The sequence below is a fragment of the Equus asinus genome, chromosome 8 (genome assembly GCF_041296235.1).
Source record: "Equus asinus isolate D_3611 breed Donkey chromosome 8, EquAss-T2T_v2, whole genome shotgun sequence".
Classification (NCBI taxonomy): domain Eukaryota; kingdom Metazoa; phylum Chordata; class Mammalia; order Perissodactyla; family Equidae; genus Equus; species Equus asinus.
Genome location: NC_091797.1, coordinates 77,072,964 through 77,097,000, shown reverse-complemented (window position 1 = coordinate 77,097,000; position 24,037 = coordinate 77,072,964). Strand labels below are relative to the sequence as shown.

Sequence of the window (24,037 nt, the reverse complement as noted above, 5' to 3'; positions counted from 1 at the left end):
TCAGGGCTAACTTTCCTCCAAAAAAATAAAAGTAAAAAATAAAAATAAAATATAAATATAAATACCTCTAGAAATTTGTACAAATCACAACTGATGAATTTTAACAAAGCAAACACATGTAACCAGCACCTAGATTAAAAAAGCGAAGATTAGCTAGCAGAAGTCCTTTCATACCTCCACCCAATCACTACCCTTGCTTAAAATTTGTCATTATCCTGTATCCAAAGGTTAGTTTTACCTCTTCCAGAATTTTATAAAATTTGAATCCTGGGGCCAGCCTGTGGCCGAGTGGTTGAGTTCGTGTGCTCCGCTTCGGCGGCCCAGGGTTTTGCTGGTTCGGATCCTGGGTGCGGACATGGCACCACTTATCAAGCTGTGCTGAGGCAGCATCCCACATGCCACAACTAAAAGGACCCACAACTAAAATATACAACTATGTACCGGGGGACTTGGGGAGAAAAAGCAGGAAAAAAAAAAGATTGGCAACAGTTGTTAGCTCAGGTGCCAATCTTCAAAAAAAAAAAAATGAATCCTAAAGTATATACTTAGTAATACTCTGTTGAGTGTCTGGCTTCTTTCATTATTTTTGAGAGAGTAATTCATAACGTTGCATATAGCAATAGTTCATCCTCATTGTTAAATAATTTTCATTTTATAAACATGCAATTTATTTATCCATTCTATTGTTGACGGACATTTGGGTAGTTTCTAGTTCAGGGCTCATGCCAACGATGCTGCCATGGTAAACATATGGCACCTAAAAGTGGAACTGCTGAGTCATAAGACAGGCATATGTTCAGCTTGAGTAGATACTACCTAACGGTTCTCCAAAGTGGGTGTTCTAATTCACACTCTCCCCAGCAGTTCTGATTTCTGGACATCTTCACTAAACTGTTTTAGTATTCTACAGTGGCCATAAGAAATCACCACAAACTAAGTAGCTTAAAACAACAGAAATTTATCCTCTCACAGCTCTGGAGTCTAGAAGTCTGAAATCAAGGTGTGGGCAGGGCTGTGCTCCCTCTGAAAGCTCTAGGAGAGGATTCTTCCCTGCCTCTTCCAGTTCTAGGTGTAAACAGCTAGGTGTCTACAGCTGCTAAGACTTACATCTGCTAGGACTTCCAGTACAATACTGAGTAGAAGCAGTAATAGCAGGCATCTTTGTCTCACTTCCTAGCTCAGGAAGAAAGCTTTTTATATTTCACTATTAATTATACTATTTGCTGTAGGTTTTTCAAGAATGCTCTAACGGATTACGAAAACTCCTTTCTGTTCCTAGTTTACTAAGAATTTTTATCATGAATGGATATTGAATTCTTAAATAATGGGTTTTTTTCCTGCTTCTTTTGAAATAATGAGTTTTCTTTTTTCTGGTATGTAGTGAATTAGATTGGTTTTCAAATATTAAGCCAACCTTGCATTCCTGCAATAAAAGCAATTTGAATGTGATGTATCATTATTCTTTGTATTTATTTCTGGATTCGATTCACTAACATCTAAGATTTTTACATCTCTTCTGGAGAGACTGGCCAAAATTTTTCCATTCTTGCAGTCATGTGCCGCATAACAGAATTTCTGTCGACAATGGACTGCATATTCAACAGTGGTCCCATAAGATTAGTACCATATAGCCCAGGTGTGTAGTAGGCTATACCATCTAGGTTTGTAAGTACACCCTGTGATGTTCAGACAATGACAAAATTGCCTAACAACACATTTCTCAGGATGTATCCCCATCATTAAGCGACACATGACTATAATGTCCTTGTTGAGTTTAGGTAGAGAGTGAATTCTTGTGTGTGTATGTGTGCATGTATGGTAAAATACATATAACATAAAATTTATCATTTTAACCATTTTAAAGTGTACAATTCAGTGACATTTAGTACATCCACAATGCTGTGCAACCATCACCACTATCTAGTTCCAGAACTTTTTCATTACCCAGAATGGAAACCCTGTACCTATTCAGCACCCATTCCCCATTCCCACCTAGCCCCTGGCAACCACTAATCTGCTTTCTGTCTCCATGGATTTGCCTATTTTGGACCTCTTGTATAAATGGAATCATACAATATTTGACCTTTTTTGTCTGGCTTCTTTCACTTAGCATAATGTCTTCAAGGTTCATCCATGTTGTAGCATGTGTCAGTACTTCATTCCTATTTTGTGGCTGAATAATACTCTACTGTATGGACATAACATTTTTTTATCCATTCATCCATTGATAGACACTTGGGTTCTTTTCACCCTTTGGCTATTGTAAATAGTGCTGTTGTGAACATTCACATACAAGAACTATTCAGGGTTTTTTTTTCCTGCTTTTTCTCCCTAAATCCCCCTAGTACATAGGTGCATATTTTAGTTGTGGGTCCTTTTAGTTGTGGCATGTGGGACGCCACCTCAACATGGCCTAATGAGCAGTGCCATGTCCATGCCCAGGATCTGAACCGGTGAAAACCCGGGCTGCTGAAGCAGAGCGCGTGAACCCAACCATTCGGCCACGGGGCCGGCCCTGAACTATTCAGTTTTAATGTACTTGACTCACACTTTCTTTGGTGAATGAAGGTATTTGTCACAAAGAATAGACATAAGTGATGGCAATTACAGCAACTTCTCTTGAAGGATAACAAACAGATTTGCCAGAAGAGGGAGACTGGTGGGAAAGGAGAGAGTGAAGCTAAGTCAACAAATATTTACTGCCTACTATGTGCTTGGCACCGTCCTAGGTAAAGAGGATAAGGAATAAAGCAGACAGGGACCTGCTTTCCAGTGGAAGAAGAAGAATCATCAAGTACACATATCGATTACTAAGATCATTTCAGATGGTGATAAATACTATGAAGAACATAGAATCTCATGATGGGCAAAGAGAATGACCTGGGAGGAGGGGAACTACCTAAATCAGGTGGTCAGGGCAAGAAAGTCTCTTTGAAGAGGTGTTATCTGCATGGAGGGCTGACTTCTCTGAATTTTACTTTCTAAATGTGTAAAATGGACATAAGGACACATATCTCATGAGGTTCTTTGAAGGCTTAAATGAGGCAATGCTTGTAAAACACTAGTACGGTCCTGATACATACACTTAATAAATGATAGCTACTACTGATAATATATTAAATGTAATCTTATAAATTAATAAAATTAAAGAACCTAGAATTCTACGGATTGTCATTGCTGATTCGTTTGGAAACTTGACTTTTTCAGAGGCCCTCGATGGACTTCACAGACTTGTCCAGGCTGCCCCTGTCTCTCCAAGACCCACATGTCACTCCTGGACAACCAGAGGACATCCAGCTGCTTAGTGAAGAGGTGACTCCTAGACATAAAGACAGCCCGCACTGGTGCCAGTGTGGAAATTGCCTCCCGTCCCAGCTTCCCGAGAGCCACAGATGCCTGGAGGAGCTGTGCTGTCGGAAAAAGATGGGTGCCTGCATCACCACCTCAGAGCCGTTCAGGAAGCTCGTCCTGTCCAGACGTGTCCTGCAGTTCCTCCTGCTCTACCAGGAGCCCTTGCTGGTGCTGGATGCAGATTCCACCAACAGCCAGCTGCGGCACTGTGCCTATAGGTGCTATGCTACCTGGCGTTTTGGCTCCCAGGACCTGGCTGATTTTGCTATCCTGCCCAGCTGCTGCCGCTGGAGGATCCGCAGAGAGTTTCCCAAGAGTGAAGGCCAGTACAGTGGCTTCAAGAGTCCTTACTGATGGCACGGGGCTGACCAGGCATATTAACATTACCTTTGCTTGCACCTTGAGCTTCACCTGCAAAGATCTGTGGCCAGATTTTCAGCCAAAGGGAAATGTGCTTTCCTCTCCTACAGCTCTATATGTGTCAGAGAGCGGAGTGACCTGGGTAAACAAACAAACAAACCAGAGTCCCTCAGCATGGACTAAGAGTCAAGAGATTCAAATTTATGTCCTAATTCTGTCCCTAGGAAGTGGTATGATCCTATGCCTTTAATCTCTGTACCTCAGTCACCTTATTATCCAACGTACTATCTCACAGAGATATTGGGAGGACAAATTGAGACAGTGTACATGAACTTTCTCGTTAATGCGTGAACAGCTACATGAATGCAAAGCAGCTCATTATGAGGTCATACTAGGATAATGTCCAGCTATGAACAAACCTTTGGGTTCTAGTTGGAGAATGTGGAAGATTAAAAGTGGCCACAAATTCTTTGGCACTTGTCCCTCAGGACCTGAGGGTTGTGTCTCTCCTCCCCTTGCATCTGGGCAGCTCTAACTGTTTTATCCAATAGTGGAAGTTACACTTTGTCAGCTTCAGGGTCTTGGTTTTAAGAGGCTGGTTAGCTTCCACCTCCTGTCCCTTGACACTCTTGCTGTGAAGAAAGTCAGCCCTCAGGTAAAAGTCTGACTATCCTGAGATGTGCCTGCCCGAGGAAGCCCAAGCAGCCACGTGGAGAGGTGAGACCCCTGACCAGCCCCCAGCTTTCAAGCCATCCAAGCCCAGTCACTAGACATGGGAGAGAAGCCTTCAGATAATTCCAGAGCCTGCTAACATAAAACTGCAACTGCATGACACACCCCAAGTGAGAGCTGCCCAGTGAACCCACAGAACAAAATTGTTGTAAGCCACTAAGTTTTGGGTTGTTTGTTACACGGCAACAAATAACTGGGACAGAGAGCAACCCTGACTCATGGGGACACAGACTCAGCCTGTACCCTCCCTGGTTCTAAGATTCTCAGGGAGCCTGGACCACCCCTGGACCCCCTCGGGGTTTAGGTTTCTATTCGGCAGTTCTAGGAGGGCTGCAGACCGAATCAGGTAACTCAGCAGACCAGCCCTGGAATCCATCCAATCTAACTGCCAAGTTACTCAATACAATCCAATCCGCCTCATGTTTCTATGACTGGAAGTAACTACTGCTGTTAAAAACTGGAAAAAGCCACCTTTATGCCTTTAACATCCTGTACTTTGCAGCCAATTATAATGGATGCAGTCTGGATGCTACCTAAAAAGCAACTCCCACCCAAACCTTTACCATGTCTATACATCAACTGCTAAGAATATGAAAATGGATGTGTTAGGTGTTAGGATCCTCCTGCAGAATTTCCTTTTGATAGTTTTGGCAATAGAATTGACTAGTCATCTATTTCTAAACAACAGCTATTTCAAAGAATAAATAGAGACCACTATTCAAAACTGTGACTGATGAAGGATCTATGAGTTTTTTTATACATACGCTAAGACTTACCATTTTGATACTTTTTAAAACCAGCAGCTTTCTACTGTATTAATGCAAAATAGTGTGAACAAAAATATTTTTTTGACTCAGGATTTTATCTGGCTTTAAACTCAGGAAACAAGTTAATTAGGCCAGATTCAACTTTCATTTTTACTACCATCCAGAGATATTTTTGAAAAGTGGATTATATGTGACTTCTTCGGAAATGAAAGTTTTTACTCCTAGAATTCTATGTAATTGCTACAGATTTCCATTCTGATGGCCTGAGCCTTTATATCTTTATTTTTTTGGTGCCTTATTCCTAGTGTGTTTCTATCACCTCGTGGAGGCCCCAGATAGAATCTGGAATGACAAATATCACTGGATCCACCTACTGTTTTCCTTCACCTTCCCCACAGATGCTGAGGGTGAGAGGGTGAGAGAGTGATGTGTTATGTCAACTGTGTGCAAAATGTCTGACACGTCCTACAATAACATGCATCATATTTGTATTCTTATTTTTAGTCTACTGCATAAAATAATGTCATTGCCAAAGGCATCCCAAGGAGAATCACATTTTGTAGGATCTGTTTTCTTGTACTTAAGTCAATTCTTCTGTTATGGTAATTGCACAGTATTCACCGCTTCCCCTCTGTATCGGACATCGGCTTTCTTTTAACGTTGGCTGATTTCACGTAGAACTGGTAATGGACTTGCATTTCTCTCTTTAGAGGGAACCATGTTTTAAACCCTTCTAATTCTAGCTTGGCAATGTATACATCTTAACTTCACTACTATGATAATAAAAAATAATGTGTAATTCATGATTATTGAAGTGCTCCTTTTACTTCTTACCTCAGAAGATCCTCAAATCACAGTTAGCTCCTTCACTGATACATTCATTCAACATATTCATTGAGGCACTATGATATAATAAAATATATATTTTGTTTCCGCTCCCAGTTCCTGACACAGAGCTCCTAAATCCCTTGGAATTTCCTGGGTGATGTGAATGTCTTGTGTTCTAATGAGGCGATTCTTGATGGCTCCTGGATAACTTCAGGATGGGGGCTGGTCACCAGAAAGATCAACCGATGATAAGAAGCTTGAAACTTTTGGCCCCACTCCCTCATCCTCCAGAATGGGAAGGGGTTGGAATCTGAGTTAATCATGGATTGTGCTGACATGACGAAGCTATATAAATCTCTAAACTATGAGATTTAGAGGGCTTCTGGATTGATGAACACACCTACATGCTGTGAGGGTGGTGCACCCCAACTTCACAGGGACAGAAGCTTCTGTGTTTGGGACCCATCTAGACGTTGCTCTATGTACCTCTTCATCTGGCTGTTCATGTGTATCTTTTATAATATCCTTTATAATAAACCGGTAAATACAAGTAAGGGTTTCCCTGAGTTCTATGAACTGTTACAGCAAATGACTGAACGGAGGAGGGGGTTATGGGAACCCCCAATTTATAGCCAGTTGCTCAGAAGTACAGGTGACAACCTGGGACTTGTGACTGGCATTTGAAGTAGGGGACAATCTTGTGGGACTGAGCCTTTAATCTGTGCGGCTAACTCCAGGTAGTTAATGTCATAACTGAATTGTAGGACACCCAGTTGGTGTCTGGAGACTTGGAGAATTGTGGTGTGTGTATCAGAAGTGAGTAGAGTATAGGAAAACAGGAGGGTTTTTTTAATGCATTCATAAGAGACCAATGATAGATAAAGTTGCTGCTGTCATGGAGATGTGAGGAGACGGATATTAAATAATTCAAACAAATGTAAACTTGCACTTTGTGATAAGTATCATAATGAAGAAGGTAAATGATGGTCTGAGAGCCTACAATAAGGGAATTTGGGGGGATCAGAAAAGTCCTCCCTGAGGAAACAGCCAGTTAGCTGAAATCTGAAGGATAAGTACTGGATAACTAGGTGAATAGGGGAGGAAACAGCATTCTAGGCAGAGAGAATAGCACATACAAAGTCCCTGGGGCGGAAAAAGCATAGCAGGTTTGCAGAACTTAAAGGAGACCTGTATGACTGTTCCATAAACAGTAAGGGGAAGTAAGACACGAGAGAAGACTGGACAGGGAGCCAGGGGCTGGACTGCATAGAGCCTTATAGGTAATGGCAAGGAGTTTTGTCTTTATCCTAAGAAAGACCAACAGAGAGCTACTGAAGGTTTTTTTTTTTTTTTTTAAGATTGGCACCTGAGCTAACAACTGTTGCCAATCTTTTTTTTTCCCCTGCATTTTCTCCCCAAATTCCTCCAGTACATAGTTGTATATTTTAGTTGTGGGTCCTTCTAGTTGTGGCATGTGGGACGCTGCCTCAGTATAGCTTAACGAGCAGTGCCATGTCCACGCCCAGGATCCGAACCAGCGAAACTCTGGGCCACGGAAGCGGAGTGCACGAACTTAACGACTCGGCCATGGGGCCGGCCCCCTGAAGGGTTTTAAGTAGGAGCCTGGCGAGATTATATTTGATTTTTAGAAGATCATTCTGATCGCTGTGTGAAGAATGAACTAGGAGAGGTGGTAGATATAGTTTTAATTTTTCAGTCTTTCCCTACTCCATGAAACATTTGCCCCAAATACGCAGCAAAATGGACTGATCCTCTTTTCTCTCCTCTTCTCCTTGGGAAGTTGAAAAAAAAAAAAAAGAGGAAAAGCTCAGTGTGCCTTGAATTTTAGAATATCTCCCCATCCCAAGTTGGTGGGGATGAGACCACTTGTTGAGGTTTGAGTCAGGGGCAGGAATGTGCCGAATCTAGAGAGAAAGGGCAGTCAGTCAACAGAGCCTACTGATGCATTCCATCCTGTGATCCAAGGCCTAAAAGTGAGGTCTAATATTACATGCTGCCTTGACACCTGGTGAAATCAGGAGGGCCAAGAATGGCTTAACTGCAAGTTCCTCTCCCCAGTCTGCTCCCATGGAAAAGGTAGCCTAGTTAAAAAAAATCGTCCTCGGGGCCGGCCCTGCGGCTGAGTGGTCAAGTTGGCATGCTCTGCTTCGGCGGCACAGGGTTCGGATCCTGGGCGCAGACATGGCACTGCTCACTAGGCCATGTTGAGGTAGTGTCTCACATGCCACAACTAGAAGGACCCACAACTAAAATATACAACTGTGTACTGGGGGGATATGGGGAGAAAAAAAGCAGGGGAAAAAAAAAAAGAAGATTGGCAACAGTTGTTAGCTCAGGTGCCACGCTTTAAAAAATAAATAAATAAGTACAACTGAAATTTCACAAGGTTGTTAACTATCACAATCTGAATAAAAAAATAAATAAAATAAATAAATAAATAAAATCTTCCTCATCAAACGGACCAGATGCACTTCCTGCTTATCACTAAGTAGTGGGTTTGAGTTTCCTGCCAGGCCATGGAATTATCCAAAAGAGCCAATCACATCCTCCTGTGGGAACCACAGGGCAGCTCACTCTCTTGACACGACAGAGCAAGCTTGCCTTCCACTGCTGCTGCTTGTTCACTCTGTTCCTAAATGCTATCCCCTTGTGACACTGCAAGGCATGTAGTGTCCTTCTCCCCCAAGCTGTGAGTATATGTGACTAATAAATTGCTGTCAATTTCATTTGTCTAGTGTTGGGTGTCATGTGTTTGGCCAACCCCATAACCCTGGAGTGGGAACCCCTCCCTCACCAACGGGGTGCAGAGAAGGTGATGAAGGTCCTAATTCCTTCAGTCCTCAAAAACTAGAGGCTTGGCTTCTGCACAGAGTCACTGTCTGCACAAAGCACTGCCTCCTAGGGCCCACAAGAAACTGGGACGACTCCCCCACTTATTCAAATTAGCCGCTAGAGTGCACTGGGAGTGGTTTCACTTTCTGCTGCTTGTGCGTTTCTCAGCCCATATTCTATCCCCAGGCAGTCCACATTCTGGGAATCTCTGAGCTCCGACTGAACACCTTCTGCTCTCTCATGGACAGATATAGACACACTATCCTCTTTCACTTTTACTGTGATCTTTCAGTTTCCTCTTTTCCAGGCCCAGAAGGATTACGAAACATGTTTCCAAAATGAATGATGATTTTGTGTTTCTGACATCCTTAGTTGCTCTTAATGATCACTGTATTATGAAAGTCACATGAGCCTGAGTCTTCAGGAATTGGAGGAGGAGGTGGTCAACTCTGACTGGCCATTCTCACCAAATAATTGCCAAACTTGACAGGCTTGGATAGGGGCCTTATGCAAGCCTGCTGAGTATAGTAAGTTATGAGTTACATTATATTTCCCAAAGCAAACAATAAGCTCCTCCAAGGCAAAAGCCTCATCTTGGGTTTGTGTCCCTACATGCCTGTTCCAGCAGAGGTGCAGTGGGGAAGAGCTGGCACACTGGAAACAGACCATCCAGGTTCAAATCCTAGCTCACCCACTAGCTCAGTGGCCTCAGGCAGTTTACCCAATCCTTAGAAACCTCAGCTGTATCTTTGTGTCCCAGAGTTGTATTAATTATCACATGATATAAGTGTTAAATGTATGTAAGCACTTAGCACACTGCCTGGCACAGAGTAAGCACTCAATAAATGTCAGATATTATTATTATTTAAACTGTTAACCATAGGTCTAACAATGCTGGGTATTACTGTTATTTGCACGGTGCCCAAGCATCACTCCTAAGCTCCAGGCCCATATATTTAACCACCTGAGGATATTTTACTTAAATAGGTTAGAGACAATGCAAAGAGGTACAAAGCAGAAATCATATCTCTGCTCCCTCCACCCCACCCACATGTTCTTCTAGAACTCCCAAGCTCCCTTAGTAGCACCACCTGCCATCAGTTCAATTTCCTAAGCCAGAAATCCAAAAGATAGCCTCAATGTCTCACATCTCCCTTCTCCTTCCCCAATCCATCCAATCTCACCAATTCATTCAGCGAACATTTATCGAGCACCCTGGCTGTGCAGGTGCCAGTATAAACAAGTGAACAAGACAGGCTCTCCAGGAGGGTAGGTGTGTGTTGGGGTGGGGGTGGAGGGGGGGTTCGGGCAGGGAAGCAATGTGTAAAGAAATGAGGTGAGAATCACTTGTGATAAAGGGTCTGAAAGAAACAAGCAGCATGCTGTGATAGAAACAATAGCGTTACCTCTGACAGGGGTCAGGAGTGGCCTATCCAAGGAAGCGACATTTAAGTAGATCTAAATGTCAAGGAGCCAGCTGTGACGAGTTGGAGGAAGGGCACTCCAGGCAGAGGCACAGCAAGCACAAAGCACTGAAGTAGAAAAGAAATGAGTGTGTTCCAAGAATGGTCAGATTGCCAGTGTGACTGGGACATTTATGACAAGGTCCCTACCTTCTAAGTCTAGCCAGGAAAGGATACAGGCTTAGTTGTTTTCTTACTGCTTCATAAACTGTTTGGTCCCATCTCAGTGAAACAGAAGCTCAAAGAAAGGCAAAATAAAATCCATACAGGCAAGAGTAACCACATAGGGCTTTATGAAGTTCATGAGACGTGAGCTGGCCCTCCCGGATGAAGAGACTAGAAACATTCAGTGGGATGAGAAGAGACATTCCCAACAGGACCAGTAGCACGAGCTAGGTCCAGAAAGAAATGAATATGGTATGTGCTGAGATAAGTAGATTTGGCTGGCTCCCCAGATTGGGAAGGAAGTAGACAAAGATTAAATAGAGACTAATCTGGGAAAATCTTAAAAAAAAAAAAAAAGGCTGAGATGTTTGGACCAATTGCAAAGTCAAGATGAAGCCATTCTTGGGCTGATAGGGGACACAAGGAAAGCAGTGACTTAAGAATATCCTTCAGGGGCCAGCCCCGTGGCTGAGGGGTTAAGTTCACACGCTCTGCTTTGGTGGCCCAGGGTTTCGCCGGTTAGAATCCTGGGCACGGACATGGCACTGCTCATCAGGCCACATGAGGCGGCATCCCACATGCCACAACTAGAAGGACCCACAGCTAAAAATACACAACTATGTACTGGGGGGATTTGGGAGAAAAAGGAAAAATAAAATCTTAAAAAAAACAAAAAAAAAGAATATCCTTCAGACATGGGGCTGGCCCCATGGCCGAGTGGTTAAGTTCTTGCTCTGAGTTGGCGGCCGGGGGTTTCACAGGTTCAGATCCTGGCCATGGACGTGGCACTGCTGATCAAGCCACACTGAGGCAGTGTCCCACAGAGCACAACCAGAAGGACCTACAACTAGAATATAGAACTATGTACTGTGGGGCTTTGGGGAGAAGAAGGAAAAGGAAAGTCGGCAACAGTTGTTAGCTCGGAGCCAATCTTTAAAAAAAAACAAAAGAGAACACCTCTCAGACGGCCATGAGGATGTTGGGTGGAGGGGGAAACCCTGGGAAGGGAGATTACTTAGATGTCTGCAAGGATCACATAGAGTGACTCAGTAAGCAACCTGGACTAACTGAATGGTCGTGATAAAAAGAAAAGGAAGAATCTGAGAAAGAATTTTTTACATTCCTTTAAGTCCAACAATAGAGGACTGGTTAAATAAATTAGAACGGTATGCAGCTATTTTAAATGACGCCATAGAAGGATGGCAAATGACACTGAAAGATGTTCAAGGCAGAACACAATCTGCATGATATTTCTTGCTTAAGGAGAATGTGAGCCTTTAATTAGCACTTTTTTTTTCTGCAAAGACAGTACTTATTAAAAACCTTTAACCCTGAATGTACATTTGAGGAGACAAAGAAGAACCACATCACTGGAATATATCACGGATAACGACAAATGTAATTATCCAGAGATATCAGAAAAGGTAACTGGCATTTCCTGAAATCCAGAAACCAAGCTTAAAAACTTGCTTTTGGGTTTTCTCCTACCATGACTTGTTCGGAATGCGGCTGGCTCTGTGCCTCTTGTGATGGGCTGAATTTTGTCCCCCTCCTCCAACGCATATGTTGAAGTCCCAACTCCATTATCTCAGGATACGACTGTATTGGGAGATGCAGCCTCTAATGAGGCAACGAAGGTAAAGTGAGATCACACAGGTAGGCCCTAATCCAATCTGCCGGGTGTCCTTATAAAGAGATTAGGACACAGGCACAGAGGGAAGATCACGTGAAGATACAGGGAAAAGATGGCGAGAAGCCTCAGAGGAAACCAACCCTGCCAACACCTTCATCTTGGACTTCTAGCCTCCAGAATTGTGAGAAGAAAAATTCCTATTATTTAAGTCATCCCATCTTTGTCGGGGTGCTTTGTTGTGGCAGCCCTACCAAATAAACCTCTTCTTTTTAATTGTGACAAATATATTTTGAATAGGAAATCTAACACTGGGCTTGGCAGTTCCTCAAATATTTAAACACAGAACTACCATATGATCCAGCTATTCCATTCCTAGGTATATACCCAAAAGAAGTGAAAGCAGGGACTCAAATAGATTCCTGTATGCAAATATTCATAGCAGCATTATTGACAATAGCCAAAGGATGGAAACAACCCAAGTGTCCATCAGCAGGTCAATGGCTAAATAAAATGGGGTATATCTATACAATGGAATATTATTTGGCCACTAAAAAAATGAAGCTCTGGGCCTGGCCCTCTGGTTAATGTTCCACGTGCTCTGCTTCAGTGGCCCAGGTTCATAGGTTCAGATCCCGGGCACAGAACTACTCCACTCACCAGCCATGCTGTGGTGGTGTCCCACATATAAAAATATGGAGGAAGATTGGCACAGATGTTAGCTCAGGGCTAATCTTCCTTAGCGAAAAAGAAAAGAAGAAGAAGAAGTCCTGGGGCCAGCCCAGTGATGCAGTGGTTAAGTTTGCGTACTCTGCTTCGGTGGCCTGGGGTTCATCAGTTCAGATCTAGGGCACAGACCTACATACTGCTCATCAAGCCATGCTGTGGTGGCATCCCATATACAAAATAGAGGAAGATTAGTACAGATGTTAGCTCAGCAACCATCTTCCTTAAGCAAAAAGAGGAAGACTGGCAACAGAGGTTAGATCAGGGCCAATCTTCCTCATCCAAAAAAAAAAAAGAAGAAGGAGAAGAAGTTCTGATACATGTTACAACATGAATGAAGCTTGAAAAACTTATGCTAAGTGAATAAGCCAGACCTGACAAAAGGCTACATACCGTATGATTCCATTTATATGAAATATCCAGAACAGGCAAATCTATAGAGCCAGAAAGTAGAATAAAGGTTACCAGAGACTGGGGGGAGAAGGAAATGGGAGGTTAGTGTTTAAACGGGTACAGAGCTTCTGTTTGGGATGATGAGAAAGTTCTGGAAATGGATAATAATGATGGTTGCACAACACTGTGTACTTAATGCCACTAAATTGTACACATATACTTAAAATCACAAATTTATGTTTATTTACCAAAATTTTTTAAATTGCCCAAAACTAAAACTAACACTTAGGCACCGTGGGATTTTTATATTTTGTGGAGATTTCTTTATATTATTAAACAATACATACTTTTTTTTGCAGTGTCTAGACAGTCGGAGTCTCATTTGGAGGCTTGGGGCAGCTTGCTGTTCATATTTCCTTGTGCTCTCCGAATGCATATAAATATGTCTTGTAAGAAAATATTCCAGTGGAGATCTCCAGCACGGCCAGCAAGCCAGGAGAACAGCTATTTGGAAGGATTTGCAAGGAAGCAGGGATAAGCCAGTGGTTGGTGGATATAAATCTTACCTTTGGCTTTCGTAGGGTAGAATTTAAGGTAGAGACCTTGCCTGAGGCATGGATTTTGTCATCCACTACTATTTCTACTGCTCTGATGGGAATAAGTCTGCTCCAACTTCAGATAAAGCAGCAACGGACGAGGCTCTCAAAGGCACTTGCTGACCCCTGTGTTGAGCCAGGCTCTTCTGCAAGCAAACGCCGAATGTGCACCGTGCCCATTCAGCTTGAAGACTGCCTGACCCAATGCCTGGAATCAGCTTTCTCCAGCTCAGTGTCTGTCCGCATTAGCTCCTGTGCCACCGGGAGAGCAAAGTGGCTCGGCCTCCACGGTGGGTGAGGTGAGAAAACACACATGCAGCCAGGCCGTGCCCAAGGGTAATTACTGTGTGTGTCTTTGCGAGGTGGAGGCAAACGTGCCACAGAAGCCTCATCAAAAAGGGCTGGGACAGGTCGTCCTGGAAGTGAAGGTGACGCCCAGGAGAATACAGAGTGGGCCGAAGCTGCTGCCTCATAGAAACAGATCCAAATGTCGAAGTGAAGCAGCGACGGGTAAAATTAGAGTGAGCAGAACATTCAGGGGGGGAAGGAGTCCCTGTAGGAAACTCACTTTAAATAAACCCAATCTATAAAAATCTAGATTCACAAAATAAGTAAATAGGATGGGTGAGAATGAGTTTTGTTTTATAAACGGGTTCATAACAAGGTAAGATTCCTTTCAACAACATTTGAATGAAGTTATATAAAAACGGAGCCTTTTTAAAAGGAGCTTATCTACCAAAGAAAGAGCAGGCTGTCCAGAGCCTAGGCTTTGACTGACCGGCTGTGAGACCCCTCCAGACCTCATCTTAGTTTTCTTATCTGCAAAAGGAAAGGTCTGGGCTAAATATGATCTCTAAGGTACTTTTAATCTCAAAATGCTCCCTCCATTGTATAAAATGAGGTCGGTTTGTACTTGGCATTATGCTTATATAAAGTGCCTGGCATATCAACTGCTAAGTGGTCAACGAATGTACTGTGCTAGTTAAAATCAAAAGTCCACACCATAGCCTCTGAGGCCCTACCTGATCTGGCTCTTGACTACTTCTCAGGACCTTAGCTCACCCAACTCCCTCCTTGCCTACTATGCTCCATTCATATTGGCTTTCTTTCTGTTCTTGGAACACACCAAGCTCATTCCTATCTCAGGGCCTTTGCACTTGCTTATCCCTCTGCCTGGGATCCTTTCCCCCAAGATTTTCAGAGAGTTGGCTCCTTCCTGATATTCAGATCTCAGCTCAAATGTGCTTCCTTAGACTGGGCCTCCCTCAAGCTAATAGATACATAGAGAATTCAACATCCAACTGAGAATGAATATTATTTTAGGGCACACATGGAATAGTTACCAAAACAGACATGCATTAGAGCATGTATTTCCTACAATACATTCCCAATGATCAATATGATACAAACCAGGTTCTCCAACCACATTTCAAGGAAATTAGAAATTAATTTTTAAAAGATAAATTTAAAAAATATTTGGAAACTAAATAAAATACTGCTAAATGCCTCTTAGAAATATTTAACACTGGATGATAATGAAAACACCGCATGTCAAAATAGTGGGATACAGCAAGAAGACCACTTTAAAGGGCAATTTATAGCTTTATATACATTTATCAGGAAACAAGAAAGGTTAAAAAAGACATGGGCTAAGCATTCAACTCAAAACATTGGGAAAAGAGTAGCAGAACCAATTGAAAGAAAAAAGAAGGAAATAACTATTAGGGCAGAAATCTATGAAGTACAGAACTGAGACAACTAACAAAACTAAAAGCTAGTTCTATGGAAAGATTAATAATAAGACAGAAGTCTTGCCAGAGGTCTATCTAAGAAAAACAAAAAAAGCAAATAAACTACAAAATAAAACGTAGAACACAACGATGGTCACAACATAGATTTTTTAAAATATTAAGACTATTACAAACAATCTTCTGCTAATAAATTTCCAGGGATCTCTCTGACTGTTTCTACTTATTATTATTATTATTATTATTATTATTATTATTATTCTTGGTGAGAAAGATTGGCCCTGAGCTAACATCTATTGCCAATCTTACTCTTTTTTTTTTCCTCCCCAAAGCCCCAGCACATAACTGTGTATCCTAGTTGTAGGTCATTCTAGTTCTCCGATGTGGGATGCGGCCACAGCATGGCTTGGTGAGTGGTGCATAGGTCCGCACCCAGGATCCAAACTAGGGAACATTGGGCCGCTGAAGCAGAGTGCACAAACTTAACCTCTCGCCCCGTCTACTTATTATTTTTATTGTCTATTGTTTGTCTCCTGGCACTGGAATGTAACTTCCTGGAGGCAGAGATTTTTGTCTGTTTGGTTCTAGATAAACACCAAACATCGAATAACTATTTGATGAAGGCACAGATGAATGTCCCCAGTAAGCCAGCACAATGAGGTCAGATAAGTTCTTCCCAATACAGGTGTTTTGGTTTGTCTTCCACAGATCTGCCCAGGTACAAGGACAACTGCAAAGGAATCCCAGTAAAGGTCTCTGGGATCCGATCATACCAATGGCACAGTGTTACGGGCACAGTGTTACCATACCTTGGTTACTTCTGGAGCCACTCAAAGAAACTATGAATTGCTGGCTCAGCGGGCTACAATTGTCCACATATCCTGAGTAGGAAGAGTAAAGGAGGAAAACAGCTTGGTGGCCCCTCACAAAGTTAAATATAGAATTAAGATATGACCCAGAAACTCCACTCTTAGGTATATAACCCAAAGCATTGAAAACAGGGCCTCAAATTAATACTGGTACACACATGTTCATAGCAGCACTATTCACAATAGCCAAAAGGTAGAACCAACTCAAATGCCTAAACTGAGGAGAGGATAAGCAAAATGTGATATAGCTAAACAGCAGAATATAATTCAGACATAAAACAGAATGAAGTACTGATGCATGCTACAAACATTATGCTAGATGAAAGCAGCCAGACACAAAAGGTCACGTGTTATATGATTCTATTTACATGAAATATGCAGACTAGGTGAATCCATAGAGACAGAGAGCAGATTGGTGGTTGCCAGTGGCTGGGCGGAGGGGAAATGGAGAGCTACTGCTTAATGGGTACCAAGTTTCCTTTTCGGGTGATGAAAATGTTTTGGAACTAGACAAAGGGGGTAGTTGCACAACATTGTGAATTTACTAAATGTCACTGAATTGTTCACTTTAAAATGGTTAAGGTTATGTTATGTGAATTTAACATCAATTAAAATAAATTAATTAATAAAAAGAGTAAAGGAGTAGTACCAAATACACATTTGGCCAAACAGCAGCGTATTAAAATCAATAACCAAAGCCTAATATTACTGCCATAGCACAAGAGTAAATTTGAAAAATTTCCAAAAGTTTAATTATTATTTCAATTTTGCTACATTTACTAATCAAATTTTAAAGTTTGATTTTTATAATACAAGGGCATTAATTCCTTAGGACTGCTCTTGTGATTACTCCATTGAACATTTGGACATTGATTAGACAGACATTCACTTCTAACTGTTCAAGGGGGAGCTAAGATATTTTTTGGCTGCTCTGCCAGAACAGGACACTGTTGATAGTGATGTTGCCACCAGATCATTAAATTTTCCTTCCACCTAGATACTACACAACCATAGTAAAGAGTAATGTCCTTTTCAACTTCTGTACTTGAAAACTGGGTCAATGATAATGATGTAATTTCACTGAAACAACCTCATAAACAAGCTTTGTGCACTGCTTGAAGATACGTTCTGAGCATTTTCAAGAGCACAATTAAGATTATTTCTTCACTCATATTTTAAATTTCTAATATTTTTAGACCTTTATTGTTATTCAAATTATCTAGCCAAGAAAAATGTTTCCTAATAGTCTGTCCATCGATTTTTCTATTAAACTATTTGAAACTTATTTTTGAAAATAAAGGCTTCCAATCATTATTTTATTTTAGCAATAATATATCTAAATATATAAACTACTGATAAAATTTCAACATACTGTACCTAAGGAAATTTCTTTCACTCCAGTTGCAACTAGAATGCTCACTTACATTCAAAAGTGGATATTCACATATAAACGACATATCCCAATGACAGGCCTCATTTGTATCACTGACAGAGATACTCCAATTTGAGATGATGGTTACTTATGTGATCCCACATTCAAGGATCGTGTACAAGTTCAGAGAGGCCAGAAATGATGTTGAAGTAGTCATTTGACTACTTGGCCTTCCAAAGGCTGAGACCCAAACCAAAGCCAAATGGCAGACTTGGGCCAAATGGAAGGCTGAGGCTGATGGCATCCACCCCTGGTAAAGAGGCTAGACAAAGGGAGCAGGAAGAGATGAGCATTCTGGATAATTCTCAAGGCAGGAAAGAGGCAACCTTTACCCTCAACTGACCCAAAGAAAGTGACTTCAGTTTGTCATCCCACTTCCTGTGGAATTTCCTACTGAGTGAGAAATGGAAAACCCAGAAAAAGGAAAGCTATGGAAGAGACAAGATGCTACCCTCCACAAACACTTCCTGTTGGTTGTGCTAACTTCTAACTGCATGCCACACATCTCATATCTCAGCATAACCTATGTCACACACACCTGGCACTTGAAAGTTACAAACCTAAGACGCACAGTGTTCGCTGAGTTTTTGAGGCTACACTTAAGGATAGAAAAGAATTGGGAAAATCCAGAGAATGCTTTGTGATTTGCTTACATGAATTTAAAAGGTTATTCCTTTTTTTTTTTGTTTGAGGAAAATTGGCCCTGAGCTAACATCTGTGCCCATCTTCCTCCACTTTATATGTGGGACACCTGCCACAGCATGGCTTGATGAGCAGCACATAGGTCCACGCCCAGGATCCGAACAAGTGAACCCTGGGCTGCCAAAGCGGAGCACGTGAACCTAAACGCTAGGTCACTGGGCCGGCCCCTTAGAGATTATTCTTATTCCAGATAATGGAAATTCAAACTGTTATTATTATTAGGGTGATGGTTTTGGAGTCTGACTCGTCCTTCCCCTTGTGCTTTCGTTCGCTCTTAGCCACCAATTATTATTAACAGAAATCTCTTATGACAGAGAGGCAAGACCTCCAGAATGTTTTATCAAACACTGATGAGGCTGAGCTTTTACTCAGCTATAAAATGGGATTTTGAGTATCACTCACGTGAAGGTGGTTTTCAAAATAGAAATGGCTATGCAAAGCCAAAACTCCTGGATTCCCACTGTGCTGGATTTAGATCTACCAGAGACTGTTTGGCTTATAATCCAGTAACTGCTGGGGGCTGGGAAAGATTAACACACAGTCTGTGTATTCCAGAAAACTCTGTCTTCACTAGAGAACAAAGCAGATGGGTTTTTCATTACAAGACAAGTCACATAAAAGTACACCCTTTGGTGGCCAGCCCAGTGGCGCAGCAGTTAAGTGTGCACGTTGCTCTTCGGTGGCCCGGGGTTCACTGGTTCGGATCCGGGTGCACACATGGCACCGCTTGGTAAGCCATGCTGTGGTGGGCGTCCCACATATAAAGCAGAGGAAGATGGGCACAGATGTTAGCTCAGGGCGAGTCTTCCTCAGCAAAAATAGGCAGATTAGCGGCAGATGTTAGCTCAGGGCTAATCTTCCACCAAAAAAAAAAAAAGTACACCTTTGATGCTTCTTGTTGTTGTTTTGTTTAGTTTTTATTCAGACTTCCAAGCAAGCTTGAAGTTGTCTGATGTAAGATGAGGAGAAGTGCAGTTTAGAGGCTACACCTCTTGGAAAGCCTCCCTGCTTCTTGCAACAGCCCTTCTCTTTTCTAACAGATCTGCTTCAAGTCTAACCGGTACAAGTCTCCAGAGTGAAGCGTGGGGTGGACAAGGGGAGTAGGGTAAGCGGTGTCAATGGTCTGTAGGGCCTGGCTCAGAATCCATGCAACCGTGAGCCTTCCAGCAGCTAGCTGACTTAATCCCTCCAAGGTCACCAACTCATCCTATTGGCCAGGGACTTTCCGAGTTTTAGCACTGAAAGTCCCACATGCTGGGAAACTTCTTGGTTCCCGGCAAGCAGGATAGTTATCACCTAAAGATTTACCTCCTTTGCTTGAAGCTGTACCGTATACAAACAAGACATCCTGAGTGGGACTCAAATGGCTATAAACTTTTCAAGTTAAATCCATGTGCTCTGCAGCCTTTGTCTCTTTGCACCACCTAGCACAGCATCAATGTTTTTCTACCACTACATAGGATTCCCACCCAGTTACCACAAAAGCAGCATTAAGAACATCAAATGAGGCAAATGTTTCTACTGTTACAAATCTTTATTTTTCCACATATTCTTTAAGGGAAAAAAATCTAAATTCACATGAATGGCCATGAATTTTTTTGAAGGTCTTGTTTTGTTGGGGTGATTTATTTTCTGTACTTACAGAAATTATTTCGTGATGGAATAATTATTTACCTAATGAGTTAGCTTTGTATTTCTCCCTCAAGCCCTGGCCCCTTGCCAAGTATCTGAGCGTACACAGAAAAACATACACCAAAACCCTCCCAAAAGAAAAGAAATCAAACTGTCCCAAGATTAAAGACTAGAGACAGTAAATGAAGTTCTCTGGAGCTTAATCTGAATTAAGAATCTTATGTTTATACTGTTTCCATGGAGTTAGTAACTGTATTAGTTTCCTATTGATGCTTAACAAACTACCACAAATTTAGTGGCTTAAGACATCACAAATATACTATCCCGCAGTTCTGGAGGTCAGAGATCCACAATGGGTCTCATGGGCTAAAATCAAGGTGTCGGCAGGGCTGCATTCCTTCGGGAGGGTCCAGGGGGGACCCCAATTCTTCCTTTCCCAGCTTCATTCCTTGGCTGACGGCCGCCAGCTGGCAATCTCATCACTTTGACCCATGCTTCTGTTGTCTCAGGCCTTTTCCGACTCTGATTCTTCAGCCCCTTTCTTCACTTTTTAAGGAGCCTTGTGATTAAACTCACCAGGATCATCCAGGACAACCTCCCCGTCTCAAAATCCTTAACTCAATCAATCTGCAAGGTCCCTTTTGCCACATAAGGTAACACATTCACAGGTCCGGGGATTAGGAGCTGGATTCCTGGGGGTGGGGTCATTATTCTGCCTCCCACAGTAGTTAAGATACCATTTTAGGGGTTAAGTTCGCGCGCACTGCTGCAGGCGGCCCAGGGTTTGGATCCTGGGCAAGGACATGGCACTGCTCATCAAGCCACGCTGAGGAAAGATACCATCTTAGAAAGTTCTCAGATTTGACACTAATGGGACTGTATCTTTAGGTCTTATTTTTCTGAGTCTGTTGGGTATCCTTCCAAATATTTAGGTATCTAATAATTTCTAAGTAAATTTGAAAAGATATTTGATTACATTGTATGTTAACAATGTTAACAGGAAACATAATGAAATGTATGGGAGTTCCAGTAACTATCATCTCCACCAACAAGATTTCTCCCATTTCAAGGTGACCCCCACAATCCTCATTATCTCTTAATCTTGGTACACTCCAAGCAATGAAACCATAAAAATCGTCCCACATAATACTACACAATGATTTAGAGTGGACAAATGATTTCATAGCATTTTAAGGCTACATAATGAAACAGTTAAGAGCAAAGATTCTGGAATCAGACAGACATGGATTCAAATCCTGACCCAACTGCTTGTATGATCTAAGTCTCAGTTTTACTCCTTGGTGTCTACCTCACGGTTCATGTGCAAGTGAATGAAATGAAGCCTATAACGCATTTAGCAGTGTCTTAGCTGCTGTTTTTACTATCCTAAAGACGATTTCATACTTGACACAATAACACGTATAAAGAAACAGACTCCCAAAAAGTAAATAGCTCGTCTAAGGATGCACAACTAGTAAATAATCTTATATATATCCCAGTGCCTGGCACCCACAGTATCTACTCCTGAACACCTTTGTTTTCAGTAATAGCAGACACAATCCCCACAGGCTGACCTCATAACTGCTCCATCATCTTTCTTTTTTTTTTGCTTGTGGAAGACTGTCCCTGAGCTAACATCTGTGCTAATCTTCCTCTACTTTTTTGTATGTGGGATGCCGCCACAGCATGGTTTGATGAGCGGTATATAGGTCTGCACCTGGGATCTGAACCTGCTAACTGCAGAGCCATGGAAGCAGAGGGCACAAACTTAACCACTATGCCACCAGGCTGGCCCCCACCTCTTGTATTCATAGCTTTTTTTCCCTATCCATCCTCTATTCTCTGTTGCCTATCAAAAGATGCAGTCTCCAAGGTCTTTTTATATCCTAGAGACCAAATGTCAAATGTGCTGGGATTTCAAGACAACAGTTACAGAAATAGGTCCAGTTCATCTGCAAGAATATCATACTTCCCATTTTCTCCATTTTTAAAATTTTTTATTTATTTTTTGAGGAAGATTAGCCCTGAGCTAACTGCTGCCAATCCTCCTCTTTTTGCTGAGGAAGACTGGCCCTGAGCTAACATCTGTGCCCATCTTCCTCTACTTTATACGTGGGACAGCTGCCACAGTATGGCTTGCCAAGTGGTGCCATGTCCGCACGCGGGATCTGAACTGGCAAACCCCAGGCCACGGAAGTGGAATGTGCGAACTTAACCACTGCACTACCGGGCTGGCCCTCATTTTCTCCATTTCAATAATCTGGAATTTATCCCCCACTCACTGAATGGGAGAAAACATTTGCAGATCATATACCTGATAAGGAATTGTATCTAGAATATATAAAGAACTCTTAGAACATAAATAAAGAGATAACTCAATTAAAAAATGGGCAAAGGATCTTCAAAAATGTACAAATGGCCAATAAACACATGAAAAGCTCAACATCATTAATCATTACAAAAACACAAACCAAACGTATATATACACACATTTACATATACATACACATTTAATGGAGTGTAGGTAGTTTATATTCCATATTAATTTCTTTCAGGGCTCCTAACAGGATATTAGAAAATATTCTTTTTGAAGGGACATTGCATCTGATAGGGTTGAGATCCACCGATCTAGCAGATAGCACAGAGGATTATCTGTGATCTGCACACGGCCTCTTAGCTAAGTCAGGTTTTCTTTTCTTCTATGTTTCAATGCAGCTTCAGTCTCAAGGACTCCACGGAGAAAGCAACAGCAAAATTATAAAATAAATTACTCCTCACTTTTGCTACCAAGCTGTTCTTTATTTAGAGGATGTGCTATTTCTGGAGGTATATATAATTAAACATTTGGACCACATGTATCTATCATTATGTTATACAATGACGTATTTCACAATGTCTATGTGCCAAGTAAGTGAATCCTACATCTTTAAATGCTTGAAAGTTTAAACATTTTTTCACAGAAGAGACTCCTGAACTTATCTGATTGACCTTTTGCAGCTTGAGACCATTGTAACAAACATCATTCTTACCATGCTATAACCAAATGACACCCTAAGGTGCACAGAGGTCAGCCACTGCTGGCCTGTCAACTAAATGGTCCCAGACTGATGAGTTTTTAGGAGTTCTTGGCTCTGCTTTCCACAGGGACTTTTCCTTTTTATAGGCTGTTAATTTATTTATTGCTGATCTTAGTATTGGTGGCCTCAGGCAGTGCCTCCCACCTCTAATCTAATTCTAAATGTTTATTCATACAAATATTTATTTTAATGCCCACATTACTGGTGACAGAACATTTTTCATCTCTCAGAACCTAGCACCATAGCCAAAGTCCTTTCAATTCCAAGTTTCAAAAGCCTACTAGCTTACAGAAAAAAAAAATGAACATTTATTATACAGTTATAGGGATACCTTAAGGGCAAAAGTGAACCAAGGGGGCAGAACCAGGAACTCAGCAGAAAACAAAGAGGCCATTTTCTTAGTATCTCTCACCTTTGCATCCCTTTGCACGTCTGTTTCTTTCTTTTGCTTCTGCAGACTCCCCTTCCCGGCTTCTCCCTGAGCACGACTCTGCCGCAAACCCTGAGGTTACATCAACTCAGTTCCAGTCACCTGCAGAAAACAAAAGGCTGCCTCTCTCCCAGTGCCACAGTCCCAGAGGGCAGAACTAGATGGGCCCTTTTGGGTTCAGTTCCCCCTGTGGTCCAATTGACAAGGTCACACAGTACAAAAATGGCTGCTGAGGCACCTCCGTGAGGAAGGGCAGTTTTCAGAGGAAGAACTTTGTGGCAAA

General features: G+C 42.0%; 2 protein-coding genes across 3 annotated transcripts in view; one reads left to right on the top strand and one right to left on the bottom strand.

Moving 5' to 3' along the window:
• Positions 1–6,013, top strand: part of P2RX7 (purinergic receptor P2X 7) — a 45,356-nt gene extending 39,343 nt beyond the window's left edge. For both annotated transcript variants that reach the window (XM_014858703.3, XM_070516004.1), the window contains one exon: positions 3,208–6,013. In XM_014858703.3, the coding sequence (XP_014714189.1) occupies positions 3,208–3,705 (498 nt within the window). In that variant the 3' untranslated portion in view covers positions 3,706–6,013. The remainder of the gene's footprint in view (positions 1–3,207) is intronic.
• The window catches only part of IFT81 (intraflagellar transport 81), a 186,584-nt gene that overhangs the window by 158,912 nt on the left and 3,635 nt on the right, over positions 1–24,037 (bottom strand). The window lies entirely within an intron of this gene.